This window comes from Pseudochaenichthys georgianus, chromosome 16 (assembly GCF_902827115.2).
Source record: "Pseudochaenichthys georgianus chromosome 16, fPseGeo1.2, whole genome shotgun sequence".
Classification (NCBI taxonomy): Eukaryota; Metazoa; Chordata; class Actinopteri; order Perciformes; family Channichthyidae; genus Pseudochaenichthys; species Pseudochaenichthys georgianus.
The window spans coordinates 18904882-18921382 of NC_047518.2; the positions used below are offsets into that span (position 1 = coordinate 18904882).

At 41.3% G+C, this 16501-nt stretch overlaps 1 protein-coding gene across 1 annotated transcript in view; it reads left to right on the forward strand.

The window, feature by feature from the left end:
• The window catches only part of LOC117461335 (CUB and sushi domain-containing protein 3-like), a 262738-nt gene that overhangs the window by 147566 nt on the left and 98671 nt on the right, over positions 1-16501 (forward strand). Inside the window, 3 exon segments of the mRNA XM_034103156.2 lie at positions 10252-10376; positions 10571-10667; positions 11798-11902. Of these exon segments, the coding sequence (XP_033959047.2) occupies positions 10252-10376; positions 10571-10667; positions 11798-11902 (327 nt within the window).

Genomic DNA, 16501 nt, shown 5'->3' on the forward strand with positions numbered 1-16501 from the left:
TACTGTCACTTGTGTCACAAAGCGCATTTGCGTACCGACGTACTTGTGAAGCTTTTCCAGAAGGCGGTTAGATCACCGGACGACAGAGTCGGTCTCCGTGTTCACAGACAGGGCTGCTCTTAACGTCGGTCTGTACAACGGAATTGTGCCAAAACTACGCCAACCGGCTGCGGAGGGAGACTCCCCCCTTCACTGGAGAACTGCGCTAAAACAGCTGATCACAACGTTCACACTCTGTGGTCACAAAGTACTCCACTAGCGCCCCCCTGTCGACTTTCCTGAAGTACTCCCCCGTTGATATCAACACGTAATGAATTAAGACCCCACGGTTTGATGATTGATAGGTGTGTGGGCTGTCTTTCATTTTGACACGCAGAAAAATGTTATAATAAACATAGATACTGTATGTTAAATGGATATATCCGCCTTCTTTCATTTATCTTTCCATTCACACAACAATATACATAAAGAAATGGCATATTTTGGACATAGTTTGAATGGTGATTAATCATGATTAATTAATTTTTAAGCTGTGATTAATCTGATTAAAAATTGTAATCGTTTGACAGCCCTAGTTTCTAATAAACTGCAATTCCATATGTTAATCAAGGTGGTCAAAACATTAGTAACTGCAAAACAAATGATCAATGTGATCAGATAATATAACACATCATAAAGGTTTACTCTCATGATGCATTATGCAGGCTTTGTGTGCATGCATTATGCATTAACACACTGAGTCACTAGTTTATCAGATACAAACAATACCCTGCGATAAAGCCTGACTTTATGAAGCTCAGCAAACTACTTCGCTCTATCTTCAGCTCCCCTTGATTTGACTGATTTGTATAGCTAGTTTCAGCTCATTGTTTTGCTCATTGTCCTTAACTTGTCCGTAGTGCACTCCCATGGCTCTCAGAATTGTTTATCACAATAGCAGCCAGTTGTTTTCAGTTTTTTAAATGGTTTTAAATGGTTTTTTAAATGGTTCACTACCTACTCATTAAAAAACAGAACAAGTTAGCTACTATAGTTGCTTGTGAACAGAGATATATTTTCACAAGGAGTTGGTAGATACCAAATACAGAGCTAGAAGAGAGTAAATATGAAACTTAATTTTGCCAGGTGACCAGGAACACAAATGAATGCTCATGTTTCCCTGAACTTACTGGATACTACTATCTACTAGTATAAATGAGTACACACATCTGTACATTTGTACATGGATAATAATGCATAATGTTTGAAATGTTTTGTTTCAGGAGTTGAAAAAACTGCCTTTTTCAACATTAGATTTTTACGAATCTGGATTATGCACAATACATTGAGATACAGGTACACATCTCTCCGCACTCATTAACAGAGAGCAATGGTGCAACAGTGGCACACATACTGTATATATCAGTAATGAGATTGTTTTACATACAAAATGTAAATGTCAAAATGCCAAGTACACAGGAACCAGAGGTCGTTTTTATTTTTAACATACACAAAAGGTACAGGGAATAATTCATGATCCAGTAGCACTGGATGGTCCGTGCAAGGTGTGGACCGTCTACTGAATGGACCTGTATCTCTCTCTGCATGGCTTTTTGGCTAGCATATACAGAACCATGTACACTTAAATGTCCCGGCATACATATGCACACATCCATACACATGAACAGATTTACGTGCCTTGTCTGCACATGTTGTTATCCGAACATGCAAAGGACCGTGCACTCGGTCTCCCAGAGACTCCCACATGTCTCATGGGAACATAAAGAACTGCAGCTGAAGTAGGAAAAATCTATTGAAGTCAGGCCTTGTGCCAGCCAGCAAATAGTCCTAGTCGGTGAGTTCAGAAGATTTCAATCCAGGTTTCATCCGAGTTTACTGCCAAGTGTTGAGGGAATAGCAGTGGCACGCGCGGTTCCATTTTAAACACAGTGATTTTTATCTTGAGATTGGATCTGGCTGCAGCATCACCCCCAGCGGCGGTATACTCGTCCAGAATAATGGATATAGTTTCATGAAATCTTCACGAAAACACTATGCTCAATTACTTAAGCCCTCTTTATGGGATATGAAGGCATAATGCGGCTTTCACACCAGCGCTTTTCAGTTTCTAGCTCCGAGCGGGAGCTTTTCTGATTCAGCTCCGGTTTCCCTTTTCAGCTCCCGCTCTGTGCACACCGCCCACTGGCGCCCCAGAGCTGCCCTTGCTGCGTCATGACGTCACCGTTTACATCGCTGATTTGCCCCCCAACGGCAGCCATTACGGCAGCTCACAACAACAACAACGTCGGGTCGATGATCGTGTTGCTTTTAATCACACGAAGCCAGAATAAATTGAATAACGACTTCTCCAACCTTATACTTTGCTCCAGAGTGCCGTGGTTCATTGTTTATTAATGTGTTTCTGCAGCATTTACCGACCGCTGCAGTGCTGGCTGCTCTTCCACAGGAGTTTATTCTCCCGTTAGCTCCCGGTTAGCTCACACTGCAGCGGCCGCTCTAAAGTATTCACTGTCCGACTCACACAAGCAGCTGATGCATATCCCCAGTTCCCCTTAGCCTAAGTGAATGTGTGTCAGTATGAATTGACACTGTTTGGTATCACAAGTTCAACGCTGTTATGAAAGTTTCTCTGGTATAACACGGGTGATGTTAGCATAGCAACCGAAGCTAAACTGACTACTTGCATCCGATAGCTGCAATAATACAAAACAACACGTCTGCCTCTCTCCACAATGATCGATAACTGTGAACGGATGGTCAAAGTAAGGCACAAATAAACAGAATCACACGAAGCCTGGTTAGTGTTGCCTGACTTTATAAAGTGTGTTTATAGGCACTACTGCTTGTAGGCAGGCATAACAGTCGACCCATGTTCAGGGGAGGTGGGTTTAGTTTCCTGCACGCCTCGACGTAAGAGAGACGTAAGCGACGTCACCTCTTAGCTCCAAAGCTCTTGCCTCTGGACCGACAATTTTTTGGAGCTGGAAATTAAGCGGATTCCGGAGCTAAGAGCCGGCGTAGCTCCGGTGTGAACTGGAAAACCCGGCGCTTTTCAGGCTCTAGCTCCGAGCCGGAGCTGAAAAGGCGCTGGTGTGAAAGGGGCATCAGACACTGTTCTCCTATGAGGCACCTGTGTTATAGAAGATATCTTTTCAGCTCTTTCTCCAGCTCTGATTGACCCGGATCCTCAGGCGACACTTGTTTCGCTATCGATTTCACAAATACAAGGCTAGTGCGCTAAGGTTTTAGCACAAAGGTTAGCACAAAGCTCTATTGTGATTTAATTAGCTGCGCCTGAATGGATGCATTATGTTTGTGTGGCCTCTGTTAAATCTTAACGAAGAAAGTTGATTTTTAATAAATTGATGTTCTGTTTCTTTCCCGGTGGAGTATGATTAGTTACAGTGAGTTCTGAATATTAAATTAAAGTAGGTGATTTCTTATTTTTTCAGTTTCAGGTGTAGGATGGAAACTCTTTAAACATCTGCATATGTCACCAACAGATGATGGAAAAGAATAAGGATCTTTTACAGGCTACACTTAAAGCAATTTAATGGTAAATACTGATACAGCAGATGAGTATTGATGAGTGCAAAGTAGCTGAATGTTACACAAACTAAATCACTACAGAAAATCACGACTGCACAGATAGTCATGATTCATGCCGAGTGTGCCCACATAATTGAATTCTCTGTTGGCTTAAACACTTTTCCGAAGGTGGCAACACGTAAACAGCTCACACTGGGCTTATTTTAAACAGTTGATTCTTGTTTTGAAATGGCCTCCAAAGACCAATTAAAGTGTCTCAGTCTGGGGGTGTGTGTTAAGGCCAGGCTAGAGTGCCTCTTTGTAGCAACGTGTCTTTAGGTCATGATGCTTTTCGGAGTTTTAGCTTCTGTAATAAAAGTGGAAATGCTTGCCAGTGTGAAAAGTGTATTTATAGCACTCATGTTTATTTTATTAAGGAAGTAAGCAATACAAATTCTAGAACAACAAATTGGATTTAAAATAATAAAAAATAAACTTTCCACCACCCATCTCTCTAAAAAAAAATGTTTACCTTATCATAACCATTTCGCTCACTTATCCATAATAGGTTTGACATACTGGCTGATATTGGTCATTTTTTAAGAACTAACCAAAACATACTTTTACCCTGAGAAAGGGAGCAGTCACATTTTCTCCACATTAAATTGAAATGAGACGTCCTAAACTATCTTGGGATAGTTGACTTTGTCAAAGGTCTTGCTTGTCTGCCTTGAAGAAAACTCATTTTGAACATTTGGCAGGGATGTTTGCTTTGATGCTTAATGATTCAAATAAAGCTTTAAGTTTGCATTTAGAATAAACTGTTAAACTCTACAGCTTATAATTAAGAAAGAGGTAAGATAACGGGAAACATTGATATACCGTAAACAAGATAATACGGTCATCAGATCCTCCTTCGCACTCTCCAAGAACTTGGAGTTTCAGGCTCTGCACTTTCCCTCCTCACCTCATACCTCAAAGACCGCACCTACAGGGTTACTTGGAGAGGGTCTGAGTCCGACCCTTGTCAATTAACTACAGGGGTCCCTCAGGGCTCTGTTCTTGGTCCTCTCCTCTTCTCCCTGTACACAAACTCGCTCGGATCTGTCATTAGCCCGCATGGTTTTTCATACCACTGCTACGCTGACGACACCCAATTAATTCTGTCCTTTCCCCGCTCAGAGACCCCGGTCGTCGCACGCATCTCTGCTTGTCTAGCTGACATCTCTCAGTGGATGTCTGCTCATCATCTCAAGCTCAACCTTGACAAAACTGAAGTGCTTTTCCTTCCGGGAAAAGATTGTCCCACTCTTGACCTAACTATCAACATCGGCCCCTCTGTTGTTTCCCCGACTCAGACTGCAAGGAATCTGGGTGTTATCCTAGATAACAACCTGTCGTTTACTGCAAACATCGCTGCTACAACCCGCTGCTGCAGATACACGCTTTTCAACATCAGGAAGATACGCCCACAGCTGACCCAGAAATCGACGCAGGTTCTGGTCCAGGCTCTCGTCACCTCACGCCTAGACTACTGCAACTCCCTCCTGGCTGGTCTACCTGCATGTGCCATCCAACCTCTGCAGCTCATCCAGAATGCAGCGGCTCGTCTGGTCTTCAACCTTCCAAAATTTTCCCACACCACGCCGCTCCTCCGCTCCCTCCACTGGCTTCCGGTAACTGCTAGAATCCACTTCAAGACACTGGTACTTGCGTACCATGCTGCGAATGGATCTGGCCCTTCCTACATCCAGGAAATGGTTAAACCGTATACCCCAGCACGTGCACTTCGCTCTGCATCAGCCAAATGACTCGCTGCACCCTCGCTGCGAGGGGGACCCAAGTTCCCATCAGCAAAAGCACGTGGGTTTGCTATCCTGGCTCCAAAATGGTGGAATGAGCTCCCCATTGAAATCAGGACCGCAGAAAGCTTACACACCTTCCGGCGCAGACTGAAAACTCATCTCTTTCGACTCCACTTCGAGCGATAGAATGACTAACAAAGAACTGCTAACAGAGCACTTATATACTAATAAAGGACTGGCGTATCTAAAGCCAGTTGAGCAGCACTTGAAACGATTGGCTCTTTGAAACCTGATGTTCTTATATGATTCTGTTTTCCTCAAGGTTGTGTCTTCCTGGTCGAATGTACTTATTGTAAGTCGCTTTGGATAAAAGCGTCAGCTAAATGCAATGTAATGTAATGTAATGTAATAATATAATAAGATTGACAAAAGACAGTTTTTGACTGCATATTTGGCATATGAGTTTAATCTTGTATATATACCATTTGTAAGATGCATGGTTCCCAAAACCAAACAAGTATTGCAAGCCATTAAGAATATATACCTAACATATTGCATATAAAAAGTGCATGTGATGTAAAACACTTATGTCGTACACACACAATGTGCCGATCCGTTTTTGATTTCTTGATTAAAACACTTCTAATTAAAAGTTTCTGCCTATCAGATGGTGTTAAATAGTGTCTCCTAATGTGTGTACTCCCCACGCTTGTCTACCTGCAGTAACTCTGACATATGAGCCTGCCGCAGATTGAGATGGGTGTGGAGCATTCCACGCTTTTATGAGTGTCATGATTTCTAATCTTGCTCGACCAATTACATTAACTGACAGCTCAGGGGACTCGAAGGAGCTGTTACATGATACTAAAATACTGAAGCCTCATCCCAATACCCCTCCTCGACTCCTCTCTTCCCCTCCTCCGGGACTTGACCCGGAAATCGATCAAGACACGCCATTTTGAAGGACGTCCCAATAGCTGAAATGCACACGGAGGAGTCGAGGAGGGATGAGGGAGGAGGTGTGCGGGAGGAGGTGTGCGGGAGGAGACGAAAGGGAGGATACACGCGAGCAGACTACGTGGAAGTGTTTTCACTACTAACGTATAAAAGCCCCGCCCCCACCTTCACAGCTGGTCCATTTCAACAGAGGAAAACCCACAACTGGAAGATGAGTGGAAAAGCGTCACATAAATGTATAAGTGCTCACAGCTCCGTGGGAATTATTATGTGCAATTCATTTCTAAAAGGCTTTCACATTACTATAATTATATTTTTTATTTAAATGTAGGCTACATTTTACACCAAAACGGAACACAAAAGCAGGACCAACCATCATACATTGAATTCCTTGACTAACAAGAGAAAGATTCATTCATTTAAATAAATATTTAACCAGAAATGGGCCGGTTCTAAGGGGTTATTCAGTTAAGCCCGATGAGAGGGGATACAGCTTTGCACATGTCATCATTAACAGACGTCGTTTGAAAGTGACGTTTGAGTGAACGAGGACATCCCAATTAATACCTGAGGACTTCTCTGTCCTCGCGTCACCTCCTCGTGTGTCTCGCTCGCATCGGAGCTAAGACGCAAGGAAGGGAAGCGAGTGAGGGAAAGGAGGAGTCGAGGAGGGGTATTGGGATGAGGCTTGAGTCTCTCTGTGGAATGAGTCTGTTTCCTGTTGTCAAGATCCTGTTCTCACGCTAGAACAATTCAAGCGATTTAAAATGCTCTCAGGTTTTACACCTCTTATGAAATGTAGACAGAGTCTATGTCCGAGCCAACAGACTCACAGATCGTTGGCTACAGAGAGATATGCAAAATACACCGCATAGTACGACACAAACCTCCGCTGTGGATTTTCAAAACAAAATACAGTAAAACTATGGTCGCAGGCCCAAGTTTAACTCTCTGAGGCCTGCACGGTCTGCCTACAAAACAAAAATAAAAAAACTTTATGCAGCCCCAACAAGCCTCTGATCATCAACAGATTTCATGCAATGCTTCATTGGATGCATATATATTAGATAATAATCTCTAACACATCTAAATCTACTTTCAGCATGGATAAATGTTCATAAAATACATCCATTGTTTGTTCTATATGCTTCTTGAAATCCTAAAAAACACATCGTTTTTCTAGAATAGATTAGGCCTACAAATCGCCTGAAAATGGTACAAACAAGTGGCAACATGTTTGACGAAGGTGTTGCGCTGGGCTATATCATGCAATCGAAAGTGAAGTGAAACTTATGCTCGTTCCAATGCGGAGATATTCCCGCGAGAGTGCGGAACATTTTAATTAATTAACCCCCCCCGTTGACACTGGTCGCCAGTCTCTGGCACTGTTATTTTGGGGGTCGCGGTCTGAAAAGTTTGGGAACCCCTGCTCTAGATATTCATTGGCATTGACCTTCATGTCTCATTTGGAGAGCTGAATTCAAAACAATTAAACATGCTGTTCTCATTGGTCTCTATGCACGAGTAGATCAATACTGAATACTCTACATTTGACATGCATTAGCTGAAGATGACATCACACTGTGGCCATGCTTATAGGAAAGTGTGATTGCTCTGCTGTGTGATTGCTGTGAGGCACAGTACAAAGTCATCTTCTCTAATGTGTCACTTGGAGCAAAAAGAACAGTGTAGTCACTTTGAAACAATTCTATCATGGAGATATAACCTGTCAAATATTGATGAGTTTGACATTGTCGGAAGCTGATTGCTGAACACGTTTTTATTTGTCCCTACCTTGTCCGACAGTCACGTTTTCCTGTAGCACATTTACTTTTGCTCTCATTTTCTGTGACTCCTATGGTCTTTGACATCGAAACTATCCCATTTGCCGATGAAATTGAAAAGAATGATTATCATTGAAATGTTCAGGGTAAACGTGTGGACTAGTGCGCTGGTGTTCGGATCAGGGGATCTTGTGTCCCTGGGTGTTACGTCCCCATTAAGGTCTAGGGGACCTGGAGACAGTAACACACAACAACCAATAATTATGAGGGAGTCAGAGTAAAGGTTGACAAAAGGTTTATTTCTTAAGCCCTAACTGAACATAAATTGAACAGAAATACTCTTCGTGGGAGGAGGAGGAGTCAAAGGAGATTGTGCCAAACAAAAGAAACAAGCATAACAAAACCAGGCCTATCTCTACATCTATCCTTTGAAACCAAAACTCAAACAAAAACCGTCACTAACTAAACTACTCAGAGCTGGAAAAACAGAATACAGGGGTGGCAACAATCCGCTAACCTAGTGTGTCTTAACATTAGTTACTTACGTGATGAGAAATGTACAGGGTACCCCAGACTTACCTAACTCCCCCACCTCTCAACACACACACATTAACAAAGGTTAGAACAAACAAATTAGAATGACTTTCTACTCAAGGCAGTCAATTGCAGGCTCCTCATCAGCAACAGGCCCAGGGTGAGAGAGAGATGACTTCCTGGGAGCCTCCTTTATGGTCGGCCCTGGCTGCTGATAGGCCAGCTGAGGGTGAGAGGATCCAATCAGCCATCAGACTCAGGTGCACAGGCAGATACCGATCAGCTGCTGATTAGCTGTGCAGAAGACAGGGAGAAGAGAGAAACACAGGAGGGAAGGAAAACCACACAAGTACAGCCTGCCTGGCACGTAACACTGGGCAAGACACTTCACCCCAAATTGCTCCTGTGGGGATTGCCCACAGTATTGAGTATGTAAGTCGCTTTGGATAAAAGCGTCTAACAAGTGACATGTAGTGTAATGGAAACCCTTGTCCTTGACAAAAAGCAACTGGTTTGTCATTGTTAGAACATATTGTACTACTCTGTGAACAATTGAAGGACCTAATTCAACCTTTTTTAACAGCTTTGCTCAGGTTTCTAAAGGGAAACTATTACAGCGAATGCTAGGTGGATTCTTTAACCTGCAGTTCAATCTGAATAGCACTTGACCTGCATTAGGAGTGGGAGGTGGAAGCATTTTAGTACCTATGCTTGGAAATGGTTAAATACCACACCTTTTATAGTATACAGTATTGGTCATTATTGTAGAAATACATATGATGGCTTAACATATGTCTGACAAACACATTCTATCTGCTGATTGAAGCAAAGCAACAACAAGAAAGACCAGAGAAAACACTAGATAAGAGATCTCTTCTAGTGATACTGTAAAAGATGTTGCTGAGCAAAATGTCACCAGCTACTAATGGTTGTTTGTTTTAGAAATACATTTCTATAGGTGTCATTTGTGCAATAATCCTAAGAACGTGGGTTTGCAAGACTGGGTTCCCACAATCCCTAATGGAAAAAACACTGAGGAAAGTAGCTGCTCGGATACAAGGCCAATTGGCACTGTCGGAAGAGCAATGAAGAAATTGTTACTGTTATGGCCATTTTTTCATTTTGAATTCTACCCTGCTCAAATATATCACAGTGCCTGAAAATGTCAGCACAGCCTGGCCACTGACTCCAATTCAACATCATCTGAGAGCCAAGAGGTGTGATAAATATGTTACGTGTGGAAACAAGGTGCGCTTTGAGAGGAATAGCTTTCACAATTGAAAGATATGATTTGTGTGGCTTGCGAGAGATAAAATAACATCAGGGTTGAACTGTTTATGTCTGCACAGAGCGAGAGGCGAGTGTGCTTCCATGCAAACCTCCACTGAGGTATTAAATAACAATAATGTCATGTGGAAGAGGATCTGGTTTTAAAACAAAAATGAAGTTGTTTTACATTTTTTACCAAGTAGAACCTTTCTCAAAACTCCCGGTAATTATATTTTTATAAGGGCATTTTACAGGCGCTAATTTAAAAGCCATGTATTAGCAGGTGGCATGATGATTTTTATGATGACTCCTGTGTGCAGACTTCACCCTGAACTGACTTTCTCTCTTTCTTTATCCATTATACCTATGTGTAGTTCCTTGTGGCGGGGTGTTAAGTGAGCGCAGAGGCACTATCCTCTCTCCTGGATACCCTGAGCCGTACGCCAACTATCTGAACTGTGCCTGGAAGATCTCTGTTCCAGAGGGAGCCGGCATCCAAGTAAGAGGGACCACATGCAGAATAACGTGTGATAAGAGTTTAAAATAGGTTTTGTTTTAGATTATTTATTTTTGTATCCATCGTCTGACTTTTTTAGATTTTTAAAAGAAAAAAAAAAAGCAGCTATCCAGCTTTTTATTTATATTATGTATGTATTCTTCTGCGTTTGAATTACAGTATATTTTGTCTTTCAGATTCAAGTTGTGACCTTCGCCACAGAACATAACTGGGATTCGCTGGATTTTTTTGACGGGGTGGATGGCAATGCTCGAAGGCTTGGTAGCTACTCAGGTAAAACTGATCCAACTGAAATGTAGGTGTCGTCTTCCTCTTGAATTTGTGGTGATTGATCTGATGACATTTGGCATGTCCTTTAAGAATGCTGTCTAAAAACCAGTTAAAGAAGTCAAGGAATAAAAAATGTCCCTCTCCCTTCACACAATACTCCTGTCTGAATCTTGAATTGGAGATCTTCATAATGTCTCCCCTGCATAGCCAGACGTTTTACAAATGCAGTGTTGCCTCAGGGCTCGTGCTAATGAAAATGGTGCTCTTGCCACCTGTTAACCTACTAGAAACAGGGCGTCACATCAATTTAGATGCCGGATCTTCGTGTCAGAGAGACTGGTGAAGCATAATCACTTCTGCCTCTATATCTCAGCTTCATGAGACCAGGATTCAAATGGTGGATATCTCATTTTGGAGAAAAACTCTTTACATATTCTAATAACTCCACATTACAGCTCCCACTGTGAGGGACAGCGTGCAATGTGAAAAGCTAAGGCATTTTAAATGGGGCCAAACTGATGAGTGTGATTATGAATTATATATAAGTCCTACGCCTAGAGTATATAGATAGATCCCAGAATACTGCTTGGCAAATGTTACTATCGGAATTATAATACTTCTGTAACATTTTGGTGATCCAAAACAATTGTTAGGACATGTTAACACCTTAAAGTGTGTAAATCAGACAGCATGTGTTATCCATGTAGTTGAACGATCATTGTTCCTTCATGTAACAATATTCACCATTTAGACTTTTGTAATTATTTGATCTGGTCAACCCACAAGGCCCGACATGAATTACAGATTATCCAAAATGCATTGCATTTAGATTTTCTTTGGAATGGACTGTGTTGTTTTATTTTCCATGTGATTGTCTGTGATTCATTTTATTATGTGAGGCATCCTTTCACTTGATTTGTACCTGCTAATGAACTCTGCATCACTCATTTAGCGAGGTTATGTAGGTTAAATGGCTGCTGCTGAAAGACGGTTTTATGTCTACCAGAATTGACCTCTGGTGAAATAATAGAGAATTATTTCACAAAACTGCAGCATAATTACTACTGTCTTACTGTGTTTTTGAAGGTGATGAATCTGAATTTGAACTGTCATCTGTATTTTGTGGTGTAAAGGTACAACTATTCCCCAACTGCTGAACAGCACGTCCAACAATCTGTACTTGACCTTCCAGTCCGACATCAGTGTGTCCGCCGCTGGCTACCACTTGGAGTACACAGGTATGAGGAGAGACGGCTTGTCAGTTTGTTTCTGTGTGTCCATCAGCCACCACCTGCAGCAGCTGCACAGAGCTGTAATAAGTAAGAGCGACAGCTGGGCTGGGTGGCACAGTTGGACAAAGAGATAGTGTTAGGTTAGTGAGTCACTGGATTGTTTTTGATTACTCTGGATTTCTTGAAATGTTCAGTCTTTGAAACTGCTTCTGTAGATTTCTAGATGGTATTCCCCAGTGGTCGTTTTTAAAGTCCTCTAGTTGCCACCAGCCAGAGGACCCACATCATTTTCCATTTAGGGACTAATACAACCAAGTCTCAGTTTGGTATTCACTTAGGAGCATATTTGCAAAGCAGCATTCTGAAAATGTACCGTTATCTAAAATTGAAGAAGTTTAGCTGTCCCCAATGGAATGACTGATTTACTAAGTCCCCCATTCAAAACATAGTCTAAATGTTGCTCATTTGCAGGTAATACATGGAGCTCCTCTGCAGATATTTAATAACAGTCCTTTGTGACTAATTTCCCGACTGTTATTTACATCTTAGGCACTTTCCATTTGTCTCTTTTAATGTCAGAGTAATGTTCCTCCTTGTTATTAGTCTCTCTAAGGTTAGATGGATTTTAAGTTACTGCATTGTCTGTCTCCTCCACATATTTGTTTTTCTGCTATCTTGTTATTTACCGCTTACCTACACATTTTTAATAACGGGCAGCTATGGGAGACCTATTGTCACTCGTTTTCTTTCAGTAAAGTACATGGAGGCAGTAAAAAAGTGCAGCTGTGGGAAAAGTGGAGAAGCCAACTCAATAATTTCCATGATGAAATGGGAGGATGGGGACGAAACAGAGGCACAACAACATGGCTTTGAGTAAAGATCAGTTCCCACTCACACTAACAGCCAGTGTACAACTGCATGAAAAAACATTGTCGTCACTAAGTCTGTCCTCACTGTCAGCTGTGTAAGTCCACAAGCATCATACCCAACTTCAGTCACGTCAGCGCTTCACTTCCAAAACACCCTCCTCTTTCCTGGAAGCTCTGTGTAACTGTGTCTCTCCGTGGGCTCTTTCCTTTCTGCGCTAACCCCCCCCACGGCTTCCTCCTGCTGAGAATCACTTCAGTGCCATGTCTCTCACAGTCAGCCCTTTCCTCTTTGCCACTGCTGCCCTTGTAAAGTGCATTCCCTGATGCGTTGTGTAAACCCAGCTCCAGTCAAACTCCCTTTTTACTTTTCCTGTTGCTTTTCATATTTGCAAGCTTGCCTGCATATGGTTCTACTGACTGCCTGTTGGCAAACATTTGTGTTTGTGTGATTAAGCCATGTTGCTTCCCTTTGGAACAAACCATTAAGTATTTCTGTTTTGTTTTTTATCTATTTAGTGATGTTCTAGTCTACTGCTCAGAAGCTTTTGGATTCTTAAGTATTTGGTCTTAATGACAGAATCCTCTATTGTGTCCTGTAGCTGGTTTTATGTTTGTATCTTATTTCCAGTGTGTCGTTGGTTCAAACCACCCATTTATTTTCTCCAGTTTTTAGCTTCAAATGAAAGCTCAGTACAAGGGGAAGTAAAAGGCAACAGAGATTGGCACAGAACCAGACAATAAACCATCTGTTTAAAATGGTTTCCCTTTGGGTCATTGTTGCAGTCCGTTGAGGCCCGTTATAGAAATCCTGTATACCCACACTCACTACAACATCCTCCAAAACTGCTCTCCTAAGGCAGACAGTATGCCGTAGTTTAAAAAGAAACTGGCGTCTTCTCAAAGGCAATATATCGGTTTGCTTCCCAAATAAAGTTCCACACTGAGCTTTAGTTGCTTCAGAGGCATACATAATGTCCACACGAGTTACATGCAGTGACTGAGACAATAAACTGCAGTGATTCTGGACAACTTCAAAATGAATGAATTCCCTGACATGCTCGAATCCATTCCTTACTATACATCTAATTTCAGTCTATCTACTTATATAAACATTCAAATACTGCCTGCGGTCATAGCAATTTTCTGTAAATGCCATCCATGTAACATAAGTACCTGAACATATCATTATTATATGCATCTCTGCTGGACATTGCACACTTATAAAAGAGTAAGAGCTCAAATCAAGGGAACTGTCATTTGTAGCAGTGCGTAGGGTCCATACTAAGTGTACTAAGTGTACTGAGTGTACACCACAGCCAAAAATAATCTGATTTATAAACATTGTGCATGCACACCTGCTGGCAAGGTTCCCTTTATAAATTACAGTCCTAGTGGGCATGTGGATCAGCCTCATATTCCGCCTCTACATGCCCACCTTCAACCACGGTCAGTGCAATGCACCTCATGAATGTTGATGAATCACTGCATCAAACCGCAGAGAGACACAGATATGGAGGAACCAGTGGGTGAGGAGGTCCCAGAACATTGCTTCCCTCTGGATTCTTCCCTGCATATGCATCATGCAGCAGCAGTGTCACCGCGCTATCTATAAGCTCACTGCAATCAGACGTGTTACTTTAACATCATACCAAAATCAGCTCAACAATCAGTGATCCCCCCACACTTTGGGAAATTAACTGAACATGGAAGTTTGTAACAAAATGTATTCACAATGAATTTGTTAGACACAAATTGACATGCCTTATGATTGGAACTCAAATGATAAATCTGAATGGCTTAAACACTGGATCATTAGTGAATGTACACAATGTATATGCACTGCAGGTGGGAAAGATGTGCGTTGTGAGGTGACTAGAGAAGAGAGAACGTGTGTTGGCCACTGCGGTTTCTCCAGAGCACTCGTTTAGCCGTGCAGCAAAGTCGTGTAGTGTGCAGACATTTTTTTTTTTAGAACAATAAAAACATACTTGGTGATATATGCACAGTATTAAATATGAATCAATAAATAACTATTGATTCCCTTTTCCTGTAAATCTTTTAAGCTATTTGATGTGTTATGGGATTTCTACGACGGATGATGTTTTGAATATTTAAATCCTTCAGCCTAGTTAACGCAGTTTAGGTGAAAAGGTTGAGTGGTCAAGTGTACTCGCGTTTATTATTTGGAAACAGCCCTCCACACTTGTTTTAATCCTCCACCTGCCATATCTATTGTCAGTTGCATCCAGTTCAGCCCACTCCATTGACCTTTATGTCTTTTGACATTGAAAGGTGCTGATTAAATAGATATGGCTCACTAGCTAAGGCACATATACTGCTGGTTGGAATTTTTACAAAAAAATGAATCTGATGATTTGAAGTGAAATTAAATGCACTAGGCATCATTTTAGGTTTAATGGGTCGTATACATTTCGCTGATAGCCTTATGACGGTTTGGAGAAAAAAACTGAATGAGTTCACATTGTCTTGATGGCAATGCTTGATGAATAAAGCATAGTCTTCTTGAGGAGAGTTATGCAACTTGTTTTAATTTTGATCAACAACACTGAGATTGAATTGTATAGTTTCATGACCTTCTGTCGTTCTGCATACACTAAACACCAGTCTGTAAGATAGATGGAGAGCAAGAAGCCACACAACATTTATCTAATTCAGAGATATCCCTCATCCTGACCCACTTCTCTTTAAAGGATGAAAGAATCTGATTCTATTGATTATTATTGAATTCCACACTGACTCCAGCTGAAGATACTGACATCCCTCCCATTAGTGTATTACTCTTGCTCCAGCATCTTTCTTTCAACTTGTGCTGCACCCTGATAGGATGGCTTTTGAGCATCTGGTCATCGAGTTTCAAAATAGCTTTCTCCTTCTCGCTCGTGTTCACTTGCATGAAATGTAAGATCTGTTTCAGTTTTTTATTATTTTGGTAATCAAAGGTTATTATAACAAGATCAAGCATATTGATTATGTTTGCAAGTGAATATGATCCTGATTAAGAGTGAGTTCAGTTTCAGATTACCTGGTTTTCAAGCTGATTAGACTTGTTGTTTTCCTATGTATGACCGTAGCAAAAGTGCACATATTTCCCAAGCAATGATGATGATAATCATGATAATGATCAACACACAGAGGAAGATAATAATTGGGTTTTTGTGATGATAATCATCACATTTAATATTTGGATAATTGATAGAGATAATGTTAACTTAGAGGACATTTTTAAATGCCATCCGCTACTTTATTTAATGTTACTAGTTGCATTCAAGTGTTGTTATGAATTCTATGTATGTGTAGAATTTAGGTTGCCCAAAAATATGAAAGCGTGTAGCATAACTGTCACCCAACTCAGTGACCCAATAAGGTCCATTGTATTTGTTTTGTCCAATATTACCAATAACACTTCAAACTTAAAGAAGCTTTACAATCTTTACAGAATACAACATATAAAATAGGGAAACAATTTAAGAAACCTCAGAAAGGCATACATCTGTGGCTCTATTAAAGGTTTGTGTTGAAATGAACCGCAGGGTTGGTTGTGGGTTAAGGGTCAACCCCTGGACTGTGTATAGCTTACTAAATGATCATATCCAATGACAAACAGAATAACCGATGTGTTGATTGGATCATCGTTACAATAGGTAAGGAGGGGGTCCAGGCAATCATGATAGATTATTCTGCTGATAAGGACCAGGGCTTTTAATGTCGATTGACA